Source organism: Fopius arisanus, unplaced genomic scaffold, assembly GCF_000806365.1.
Source record: "Fopius arisanus strain USDA-PBARC FA_bdor unplaced genomic scaffold, ASM80636v1 scaffold00029, whole genome shotgun sequence".
Taxonomy (NCBI): domain Eukaryota; kingdom Metazoa; phylum Arthropoda; class Insecta; order Hymenoptera; family Braconidae; genus Fopius; species Fopius arisanus.
Window position 1 is genome coordinate 1,244,204 of NW_011887768.1, and position 11,511 is coordinate 1,255,714.

The following is an 11,511-nucleotide window of genomic DNA, read 5'->3' on the forward strand; positions in this document are numbered from 1 at the left end:
AATTGTTTTATAGAAACGTTCAGTTTTTACCATCCTGGATAAAATAACGCCACCTGGTATCGGTTTGGCAGATTTCTTCGGTGATTTTTATTTGACAGTTGACCTGTCAGTTGGGTTTCCTGTCTCGGTTGGGCAGTCTCTGGGTTGAATTTTTTTTTCGGGTAAAAATAAGAGACAACTGGAGATTTTCCACGTGCGTTTTGTCGACGATTTATTTTGTTGATATTTGGATATTCGTTTGGAGATGGAGGACGACGAGGTTCGCAGGATCCTGGAGGTGTCACACTTGGGGAAGTTTATTCTGGCGGAGTGTAAGTCTTTATGGTGGTGCTTTTTTTTTCGGGGTATTTTTCGGGGAGATAAATAAACCGGAAGTTTTGGGGGTTGGGGGCATTTGGAGGGAATTGAAAAGTTCGGGGATTCATCATTTTTTGGGGGTGGGTGGACGTTTTTCAGATATTCATCAAATTTCCGACGGGCCCTTTTTTTTTTTTGAGGATGGGAGTTTGATTATTTATTGATTAAGTTCATGGCACCTCGGATTTTTCCAATTTGTAAATAGGGGTGAGGGGTTTTTCTGCTTTTGGGGGTTGATCGAGGGAAATTGAATTCTCGCGGAAATACTGGGGGTTCATTCGATTTTTTTTCATGTTACTCCCCATTGTCACTTCTCGTGTTTGTATTTAATTTACGATTCACTGTCATGCTTCAGATTTTGGTCAATTACATCAATTAAATGAATTTTTTTAAAACGGAACAATTCAATAAAAAACAAAACTTTTTTTCGCAAATACTCACTCATTTCCGGGAATTGTCAATATTGAAAGGAATAAATCCGTTGAAATTTCTTTTCCTTATTAAATAAATCGATTGTTATTCAAAAAAAAAGATGGATTTCTTTTGCGAAGGTGCGCCCCCGGGTGAGGGTGACACCCTCTACTACAAGACAGTCCTGGATAATTTGTGCTTGAAATTAAATCTGCGGAGTGTAATATCGTCGGAAAATCTGGAGTCATCACTTGAGAAATCAATTGAAAATAATTACGAGAAATGCATCGAGTGGTTGTGCCTGGGTATAGCATCATTGAACTCATTTATCCAGTGCAATTGGACTGGCCCAGAGGTAGATGTCGACCTTGACTGGCTGGTCCATAAACGGGATGAAGCCGTTAAAGGATTAGCACTTGGAGATCAGTGTAACGACAACGCCGAACACCTAGAATTTCTCTACCTCTCAAAGCTCATTTTCACGAATAAAACATTACAAAGCATTTGCGTTACCACTCTGTGGTGGCTTTTGCGAGGGAATCTAGTCCATCAATTAATAATGGAAGAGGAATCACCGATTCTGCTGGAGTCGAGTGAACTGCTCATTGAAAAAGTCAGAGAATTGAACATCTGGGGAATTCCAAAATTCGAATACCTGGAAACTCTGTTCAACATTGAGGCCGCACAAGTTTGGATGTTCTACCGACACATTCCTAATATCGAAAAGTACCTGAAAAAGGCTGAGACCTGCGCGGGGTTGAGTCTTGAGCTCCAAGGGGCAATGGGAAAACGAACGAAATATCAGGTCGAGGACAAGCCACAATTATTCCTCAGGATTCAAACCGAGAGGGAAAATTTTACCTCTTACGAATGCCCACAGCTTCCGATATCTGTGCATTTAAATGACGATTTGAGATTGGAGAGGATTAAGTTCACCGAGAGTACTCAGTCAGTAAAGCTTGGAATCATCGAGGAAACTTTTGTAATGGCAAAATGGTGAGATAAACATTCAATTATTGCCGACAAAACAGCAGAACATTCAATAATTGTTTACGTATAATCCTTGTTTCGGTATTGCGTATGGGTTAAAACACATAATTATTTTGGGAATTAATCTCCCGAGCTCAGCATTGTTAATGGCATATGTGAAACGGATTAAAAAAAAAAATCTTAATGGAATAATCCGACTACGCGAACGTGAGAAGTCAATATTGAAATATTCTTTGAGTGCATATCCTGAAACTTTCAGGACTTCCGGCATCAGATCATTTTTATTTAACGTTTGAATTTTAATAGAGGAATTTTTCATGAAAATTTGTGGAGATTTTTCATGAAAATTTGTGGAGATTTTTCATGAAAATTTGTGGAGATTTTTCATGAAAATTTGTGGAGATTTTTGAGGGGCTCAAATGGATCGATAGAATTCGAGGGTAATTTCAGATTTTTCTGTGTGAATTCTGAGATATTCACTGCCAACTGAAGGAGCAGCTGAATCGATTTGTTTCCCTTTCCTACTTCACTCTCATTTTTTTTCTCTTTTTTTTTACTTTCAGTATGCATTTGCAATTATGCCAACCGAAAGACCATCTCGCTGAGGAAGAAATCTCTCCATATTTGAACGTAATTCTCACTTTACCATAGAATTCAGATTAATTCGAGAGCGAAGTGGTAACCCGTGATGTTCACTCGTGAAATTTTTAATTTCCAACGGATCGCCTGGACAAATTCCAAGCGGAAGCTGTCATCTGACACCTTGTCCCGCGATCTTAAAAATAAAATTGATTGACGAATAATTCAGGGCAGTTATATGCGGACATGATAATCGAATACAACCAGAATTCATCGATTTTCGATGGAACTGGAGGCAATCTGTTCCCCGTAATATTTCCATCAAAATGCCAGATGGTTCTTTCAAATTTCTCTCTGTCATTCTGATTAAAAAAAAAAACATTTCAACTCGACAGAAACCATTCAGTCTCTAAAAAACCGCGGTAATTTTTCACCAGGATTTACATCCGAAACTGGCCCTTGAAAATTCAATACCTAATCCGCCTGTTCACGAATAAAACTCCAATAGATTCCCCAACATTTTGCAATTGGAATGAAACGATTGAAACAATTTCACACGACCTCTAATTTTTTATCCCATCCTCAAAGATTTTTCCCAATTTATTCCATCTCCAGTTTCGTTTCGGTTTTTACCTCTTTTTTTTATATTAATTAATTATCGATTTCTGATAGCTTTGAGTTTCTTTGAGGACCTGAAAGATTCGTTGAAATAAAAAATGAAATATTACCACTTGGCTCACGAACTTCGTAATTCGGTATTTGAATTCCCTTTTGACACCCAGACAATCATCGACAACACGAGAAGTTGGCCGTTGAAGATGGAAGCCTTGCGCCATCGTTGCCTCCTGGAGATGCGGAACAAACGCACCATAGATCGTGCTCTATCTCAATCCGAGTGTCTAATCACCCACTATAGCAATCCTCAGCCCATTGTGTACCACAGAACGTACAATATATTTGCCTCCGGTATGAAACCGATCTGGCACTTCAAGGAGATATTGGCGGATACAATGTTGAGTCTTGGGTTGGTTAAGGGTGCACTGGAGTTGTACCTTAAACTTCATCAATGGGAACAAGTTATTGTTTGCTATACTCTCCTGGAGCTTCGTCATAAGGTAAATACAAAAGTCAACGAACGAATGCTCGCTCGTTTCTGCTGTTCAATTTAATTCAATTGAAAGAAATACGAGTGCTCGCAAAACATTTGCGACCTACTATTTTTTTATTTTATTTTTTTAAAGTTAAAATGTGTAATTTGTAATCTGAAAAGCATCGTTGATTCATTAATGTCACTTCAGTTGAGTTTTACATGAGAGAAAAATCGATGGAAATTCATGGAGGGAGAAACGCTGTTTGATTTATCTCCTCTCTTTCCCTCAACAAAATTTATTTTCAAGATTAAATATTTTCCAAGAGCTTGTGAATACACCTGAATAACGAGTGAAGGAATACCAGATGAAATAACAGCTTGGCATTTTTTAAAAAAGCAGAAGTATTTACACTCGACTTGTCACCCCAATTATGCTCCCATTGGAATTTCAGGCAGCTGAAATAATTCGCCAAGAAATCACGAAGAAGCCAACAGTGAAACTGTGGTGTTTGCTCGGTGATGCGGAACAAGAGACATCGCACTACGAAACCGCTTGGAAATTATCAAATGAAACAAGCAGCAGAGCACAGCGTCACTGGGGTATGTATTATTTTGCGAAGCAGAGCTACGGTGATGCAATACCCCACTTGAAACTATCAGCGGATCTCAACAACATTCAGGAGAATGTGTGGATACGCCTTGGTTTTGCCGCTCTACAAGTTGAAGATTGGAAATTGGCGGCAACTTCATACAGACGTTATTGTGCCCTCGAACAAACGAGCTTCGAGGCCTGGAATAATCTGGCAAAGGCTTATATTAAACTAGGTGACAAACCACGTGCATGGCGTTCACTCCAGGACGCGGTCAAGTGTAATTACGACAAGTGGGAGGTATGGGATAATCTGATGGTTGTTAGTATCGATCTTGGCCACTTTTCCGATGTTATAAGGTGTTACCACCGTATTTTGGAGCTCAAGGGTAAACACATTGACCTACAGGTACTCAATATACTGGTTAAAGCTATATCGGAAGATGTTACCGATGCCAATGGCTTTGGATCAAGCAAATTGCTACATAAAGCACTTGAACTGTTTGGTAAAATAACATCACTTGTACATAACGATACCGATGTGTGGAGGCTATATGCACAGTTAACTATCGGACAGGGTAGCCATATCGATTGTCAAAAAACAGCCCAATATTTGCAACGAGCGTATCGATCAGCCATTGCCGATCCCACATGGTTCACTGATACTTACACCACACACAATGTACTTGAGCTTTGTAACAGCCTCGCAGATGCATATTTAAACTGCTCAACGGTTGCTCCTGAGAAGGAAAAAAAATCATTGCTCGGCAGCGCTAAGTTATCCCTACAATCGGTTATTACCAAAGTCAAGCAGGAGGGGATCGTTTCGGATGATATCGCCGGAGGTCTTGCAAATCTTGAGAGTAAACTCGCTGTAATTATTCAAGAATTTGACAAAATAAATGCATAAAAATATTTATTTCTGTTTTTTCTTTTTCAAATCAATTTTTAATCGCAGACTGGCAAATGGAGTCTTCGTGGTACATCCGTTTTTTGATAGATTGTTGGTGTATGAGTTATGGAATATACTGATCAAAGCGATAGCCAGCGATATTAACCATGGAGATGGGGCTAGATCACGCAAATTGCTGCATAAAGTACTTGAACTATTTGGTGAAATAATAGCACTTGTACGTAATGATGCCAGTCCTGTGGCTATATGCTGATTTAACTATTCTCCAAGAGCTGTATCGACTGTCAAAAAGCAGAACAATGTTTGGGTAACAATGGAAATTGTATTGCTGATTCCCTGGTTTTAGGCCAATGGAGTCTAGATAAAAATTGTGTTTAAATTTCCGGGAGGGGGGAAACTACTCTTTCTTGCGCAGAGTAGGAAGGTGAAGCTAGTTGGTGTTGAAATAATCGCTCGGCTTGTTATTCCGGGAGTTTAATGAGAAAAGTTAATGGCGATTGATGGCGGGGCCTAGAAAGGGTTGTGGATAAACTTAAAGTGATTCTTCAGCAATCGAATGGAATAAATCAATCTACATGAGCAGTGTTTCAAGCCTCTTTGTGACCTCGTTTATTTTTTACATTTTCGTTGGGCTCGGTGATTTTTTTTTTTGTATTCATTCGAGTTATTGGCACATCAAACGTATTGTGAATATCAATGGTATTGAATCTGCATAAGTTGGTTGAATTAAATTGTTTTATAACAAAGTTCATTGAATATTTTATTCCTGGAAATTGCAGGGTATTGATTTCCCATTGTGACAGCAGACGCTCGGAATATTGAGGTCGATTTGCTTCCAGGGGAGATCGCAAATTTTCATGCCGAGGGTGACCTGAAATCATTTTTAGAGAGGATTATTAATTCTCGGTGTCAATTGTTTGACTTTCCATTGAATTTCCATCGAATTTCCATCGATTTTCATTTCATTCAACGATCATCAATCGATACTTTGAACAATTATGGGGTGAGATTTTTATTTAATCACTGACTTCTTCGGGTTTTCTTCCGTCGGCTTCCGGTTGCTCAATTATTCGGGGGTTTTTTTTTTCAAGGATTAGTTATCGTTGATTGCTCCATTCATTCCTCGATATTATCGTTTCAATGATTCTCGCCTGGGATTGAATATGATTAAACTCACAGTGTACTTGGTTGAGTTATGGGTTTGCATATGGGGTTTATGAGAGAAATCGGTGAATAGATTGTTCTCGATGGTCAATAACGCAAATTTCAGGGATGGAAATGCCAAGAACTTCGGATCGGTTGGACCGACGACATCTGAATAATGTCTCCCAGAGTTGAAATTTCATTTCTCACCATTAAATTTTTATATTCTCAATTAAATGAACGAGAGCCACTCTCTATTAAATAAATTGATAATTAAACAAAATGTGCTGGCGAAAATTGTTAATGAATTACGTGCGCCCGGGGCGCACAAAAAATATGCAATTATCCCCTAATTGAAAGAAGAATTGGGCGAGTATTCGCGATGAATTGCCAAAGGAAAAAGAAGAGTGAAAAATTCAGGATGAAGGTTTGTTAGGAAAAATTCGAGACTCCAAACACGAGCTCGAAGCACATTTACAACAGCCCTCGAGATATTTAAAAACCAACTTTAACACTGTGAAAAAAGTTTTTCGTTTATATCTGAAGAACTATCACGAGAAAATAGGCTGCCTCCATAAAGTTTGAAATAGAAAACTTCTCTGACTATCCGATGAGAAAGGATGAGAGAAAAAAAAAGAAAGAATTTCATCATCGATTTCGCTACCATTCTGGCGATATTCACTACTTGTTTTTTACTCGTTGAGTACAAAAAGAAAATGTGAAAGTCCATTGCTCTTGAATTCCAATTTTCCTCTCCTTATACTTCCAACAACAAGACAAAATAAAAAAAAAAGATGAAATTGCCAGACTAAGGTAGAAATATTAAAGAAAAAAAAAAATACTCACGCGCAATTTCTCCACGTGAATTTTCAACTTGTCGCAAATCATATCTGGCGCCTTGTTCTCAGCAGCTTGTGCCTGTAAATTTATGTTAAATAACATTTTCACATTTAAATGCTAATATTTTTATTAGACTACCGGTATTTACCAGGACTGTGCAAATTTGTTGGCATTTGTTGGCCCCATCGTTGCTGCATGGTACTTTAAATTGGAATGTTTGTTCCAGTATTGGATCAGGAGAATCGCTTGGAAAAACTCCACAGCTGCACTCACTACTCTCATCCCCTTTTATATCCGCCGATGTACCTCTTACTCCAATACTCACCAGAATAAACCAAAAAGTCAATTTCATCATTTTCATTTTAAAATGCCACAACACCGTCACCCGATTATTATCTCCCCAAATAAATTATTTCAAGAACTTTGACGATTAGTTCAACTCGTTGTCATCCACCGATGGCAAATGACGGCTGTCAATAAGTTCACAGCTAAGAATTGCTCATTGTCTTTTCATTACAAATAGATATGGAATTTATCAACCATAACTCCATGGTCTGGAAGTGTCATAACTACCTATTGTTCCATGTGAAATGACACTCAAAAGTTTTCACAATGTGAGAAGTTCTGAGAATCAATAGCTCCTTTAAATACCCGTGAAACCACTGTTTGCATAAACTTGAGAGGAACTTTTTCTCTCGCATTTCATTTACCGTGAGATCCAACAATATTCACGTTTCATGGACCATGAATTTTATATTCCCCATCGTGCATATCTTCAGTTATGTACGTTTGATTGAATACGGTATGATTTATTCACGTATGAATAAATGCGAAATAAAACATCGGATTGAGAGTGAAATTTGTTGTTCCCTCAGTATTTACTCCCGGAATTATTTTGGATATTTATTTTGTTCCTCGTGAGTCAATACTTCTGCATTATTTCGAATTACTATCACTACCGGTTTAAATCAGAGATTAAGGCCCGGATGGACTGTCTAGAAAAGATAATTTACTCCAAAATTGGGACTTCTAATTACTCCGTCAATTAATCGTTTTTTCCGATAATTATACAACCGCTAGAACGCTAGCTAACAATTATTTAAAAAAAAAACGATTAATTGCCAAAGTAATTAGGAATCCGAAATTCGGAGTAAATTATCTTTTCTAGTTAATCCACCCGAGCATTAAGTCACCGAGTCCTGAGTTGTATTGTTCAATCGGATTTAAATTTTCGGATGAGACCCAGAAATTCTGCATTCACTGCATCGAATTTAATTATAATTATTAATAATTGTTAATTATCCAAGGAAAGTGTCTCGATTTTACTCTAACAGCCTCATTATCGCAGCGATGCAATTTTTTACTGCAGATTTAACGATCTCAGTCGTTGGTGTGTGAAAATTGTTGGTCGTTGGGATTCAACGACTGCTGTGGAATCACAAGGATACGAACAATCGGTGTTACGATCCACTCAACTCTCAATTCCCAAGTTCACTCGAGGAAACAACTCCGTAATTAAACTGTTGATTCCCGTAACATAATCTCACCTGAGAATGAAAAAATAAAAATAAACAGTCCATTTAAATCCTATCATTTCCAATTACCGGGCGCATTATCAATCTCTCCAATCGTTATCTGAGAGTGGACTTACGTGAGAATTGGCAGCGGCGATAATTCAGAAAGGGATAAAATAAAAATAATAAATCGACAACTCGTTTGTCTCATGTCAGTCGGTGGTGATCAGTTTGAAAATCTCAGGGAGAATGACTACCGAAGGGACTCAATCTCCTGGTAAAATCCTGTTGGCAGCCTATTCTGTCAATCATGTCATCGTACTTTCAGTCACTGGATATGTCCTTTATCTCGCTGGATGGGAACTAAATGTGACTAGTCTACATGTTGGACTCTGCACTGTGGGAGTACGTATGACACATTTGAATCGTTATGCTTTGAGCTTTTCATGAATTCAAAATGCAAAAGTCTATTCAGTTGTTCGGGTAATCCTCGGTGGAACAATGGTATATTTTTGGTTGTTGTTGTTTTTCTTTTTTTTTTAATTTTTGTTTCATTTTCTCTGTGTCCATCCATTGTTCGAGTGAGTTGGAGTGACTGTCGTTTATTTACTACCGAAGATTGAAAGCTCTTTTAGCTTTTTCTTCGTTCCGTAACGCGCATTCCGAATTATAAAGGATTAATTGAGTTTTTTTCACTTTGCCATTGGTTTTTTACTGGAGTTGAAGATCGTTTTTATTTTATTGGCAGTTTTAATTGGGTCGGTTGTCAATTATAGACAATATGAGTGTATTTTCTATTTCAGTTATTATTGCGTTTTTTTTTTTTATTGTGTGACACGTGATTTTGAGAGAAATGATCGGTATTGATTGTCATCACTCTGAAAATCGATACCAATCGTCGATCTTGTGATTGGCGAATGTGATTGCAATCGCCATGAATAAAAAGTCAATAAAACTGGAGCTCCACCCAATTTTTATACCGAAGATTAAATAAACATCGTGTTTAATTAAAACAAATTGTTCTTCCCAATCAGATAAATTCGATTCGATCGTAAGTCATTATTTCTGTGTCAATCGTTTATTCCGTTGTCTAAAAGTGAATGACTTTATAAATTTATAAATAAAATGAATAAAAAATATATTATAAATAAAATAAATAAGAAATGAAAAATGCGATTACGATTACGCACGAAAAATGATCTCCAATGGTTTCGATTTGTATGGACCGTCGCAATGCTGCCGCAAGCTTGCGGCAATGTACGATACCTTCGGTAATACTTGCGTCAATAAAACGGAAATATTTCTCCGGTTGTATCCGGATGCAGATCCAGGGTGAATGCTCATTGGAGTCCATCACTCAGATACCGTGCCCCATGAATACTGAATAATGCACAAACAATAAAAATTATTTTTTTAATCCCCTCCCACCGGGACAACAAAATCCGGGAACAACAATGTTGTGAGGTATTCCGATCATGAAGCTAACGAAATTTCCAGGAAACTGGAACAAACCGCATCCACCGCATATTGTCTCCACCCAATGACATCTGATCATTATTCAACTTTTAAATAATTCAAAGATAAACAAATCAGTCATTATAAAAAATTCACATCACACGTTCCAACATTGGTAAAAATTTCCATCGTCATTAAATAGTCATTACTATAATTACAATAATAATATTACAATTATAATATAATTGCAATAATAAAAAAAAATCCTCCGATAATTACTCATCATATTTCGCTAATTAAACCATAAATGAAGTTTAAAAAATCGCCAGCAACAATCAGATGATTAAATTTCATGGCTTCATCACTAATTAGACTCGAGCATTGAAAGTACAAGATTGGGTAATGGTGTAAAGAGATGTGCATCGAGTTACCTCATTAAAATATAGTTTTCATTATTCTCTTCTCCAGTACGTTTTGCTAATGTCCGAGGGACTGATGGTGCTGGCATCGGAGAATCCCTTATCACGTCAATTAAATGGATACAAGACAAGAAATCACGTACACTGGTGTCTTCAAATAATTGGTGGATCCTTGAGCATCGCTGGTACTTTGATCATGTTTCGGATTAAAAAAAATCACTTCAAATCCATTCACGGTATCTTAGGTATAACTTCGGTAGCAATAATGATTTTTCTTGGCATCTCTGGAGCATCTGTTTTTTATGCGTACCAACTGCGGAAGATTTTAAAACCTGTTGGTACTAAAGCCATGCACTATTCTCTCGGTATTTCTTGTTTTATTATCGGTATTGTATCCCAGTGTTATGGATACAATAAAAAATGGATCACTGAAAAATCTTCCCAAGATATTGCCACATTTTGCATTGTATTAACTGCTACCTCTGCTTTAATATGTCTCTATCGACCTATCGTATCGCTGTATCGACAGATTTCTGTTTTTCTCTTGAGGGGATGAATTTTTTATAAATAATCCACAGGATGATAGAATGCCTGGATAAATATTTATAGATTCAGAGCTGAATGTCGACTCGGGACTTTTTATGAAACGTTCTGGTATGCGCTGAACAGATTTATTTATTTTCATAAAATATACATTTGTTAGTGATAAGGGAATTGTTATTTAGTGTCAAAAAATTGTGAGTCTAATTTTAATTGAATTCATTTATTTCAATTATTATAAATTATGCATTTGATTGGTGAGTGAATAAATTTATGGTGGGATATCCACGTTTTATGGAAGAGGAATATTTTTTTTTTCTTTGCAGAAAGTTCAATCTATATTTGCGCCGATATCGTGTCGTTGCATTGACAAGTTCCTCCACCGGTCCCAGGAGTTTATATTCCTAATATAAAGAATGTGGAGAATAATAAAATCGGAGTATAAAAATTCATAAGATTGAAAGGCATTCGCGAAAAGTGACGGAGGACACGTCAACCCCAGAGGAACTTCTTGATATCGCTGATTGTCATGAAGATTTCCGATGAGAATTGAAGAATAAATTAAATCGATCAGCGAAGAGGTACCAGTTCATGAAGACTAGCTTCACGGATTTTCCGGGAGATATCGAAATCTCGATCGCAAACCCGATATTCGATATCATTCGATATGA

The 11,511-nt window shown here is 37.3% G+C and overlaps 3 protein-coding genes across 4 annotated transcripts; 2 read left to right on the top strand and 1 right to left on the bottom strand.

Annotated features, from left to right (window-relative positions):
* The first annotated feature begins 129 nt into the window (after nt 1-129).
* LOC105265418 (tetratricopeptide repeat protein 27) lies at nt 130-4,926 on the top strand. Its single transcript, XM_011302888.1, has 5 exons — nt 130-311; nt 909-1,764; nt 2,322-2,388; nt 3,120-3,452; nt 3,880-4,926. The coding sequence occupies exons 1-5, from the start codon at nt 245-247 to the stop codon at nt 4,924-4,926; spliced, it is 2,370 nt and encodes a 789-aa protein (XP_011301190.1). The 5' UTR covers nt 130-244.
* Nucleotides 4,927-5,221: 295 nt separating this feature from the next.
* LOC105265419 (uncharacterized) lies at nt 5,222-8,420 on the bottom strand. 2 transcript variants are annotated; one of them, XM_011302890.1, is made up of 4 exons: nt 8,365-8,420; nt 7,061-7,536; nt 6,919-6,990; nt 5,222-5,800 (listed from the first exon to the last, which is right to left on the bottom strand). In XM_011302890.1, exons 2-4 carry the CDS (start codon nt 7,271-7,273, stop codon nt 5,690-5,692), a joined length of 396 nt encoding a protein of 131 aa, XP_011301192.1. In that variant the 5' UTR covers nt 7,274-7,536; nt 8,365-8,420; the 3' UTR covers nt 5,222-5,689. The 2 variants fall into 2 exon arrangements, with proteins under 2 accessions (XP_011301192.1, XP_011301191.1); XM_011302889.1 differs by lacking the exon at nt 8,365-8,420 and having other exon boundaries at nt 7,061-7,847.
* A 163-nt stretch (nt 8,421-8,583) lies between these two features.
* LOC105265421 (uncharacterized) lies at nt 8,584-11,140 on the top strand. The gene is made up of 2 exons (XM_011302891.1): nt 8,584-8,831; nt 10,350-11,140. The coding sequence occupies exons 1-2, from the start codon at nt 8,676-8,678 to the stop codon at nt 10,854-10,856; spliced, it is 663 nt and encodes a 220-aa protein (XP_011301193.1). The 5' UTR covers nt 8,584-8,675; the 3' UTR covers nt 10,857-11,140.
* The last annotated feature ends 371 nt before the right edge of the window (nt 11,141-11,511 follow it).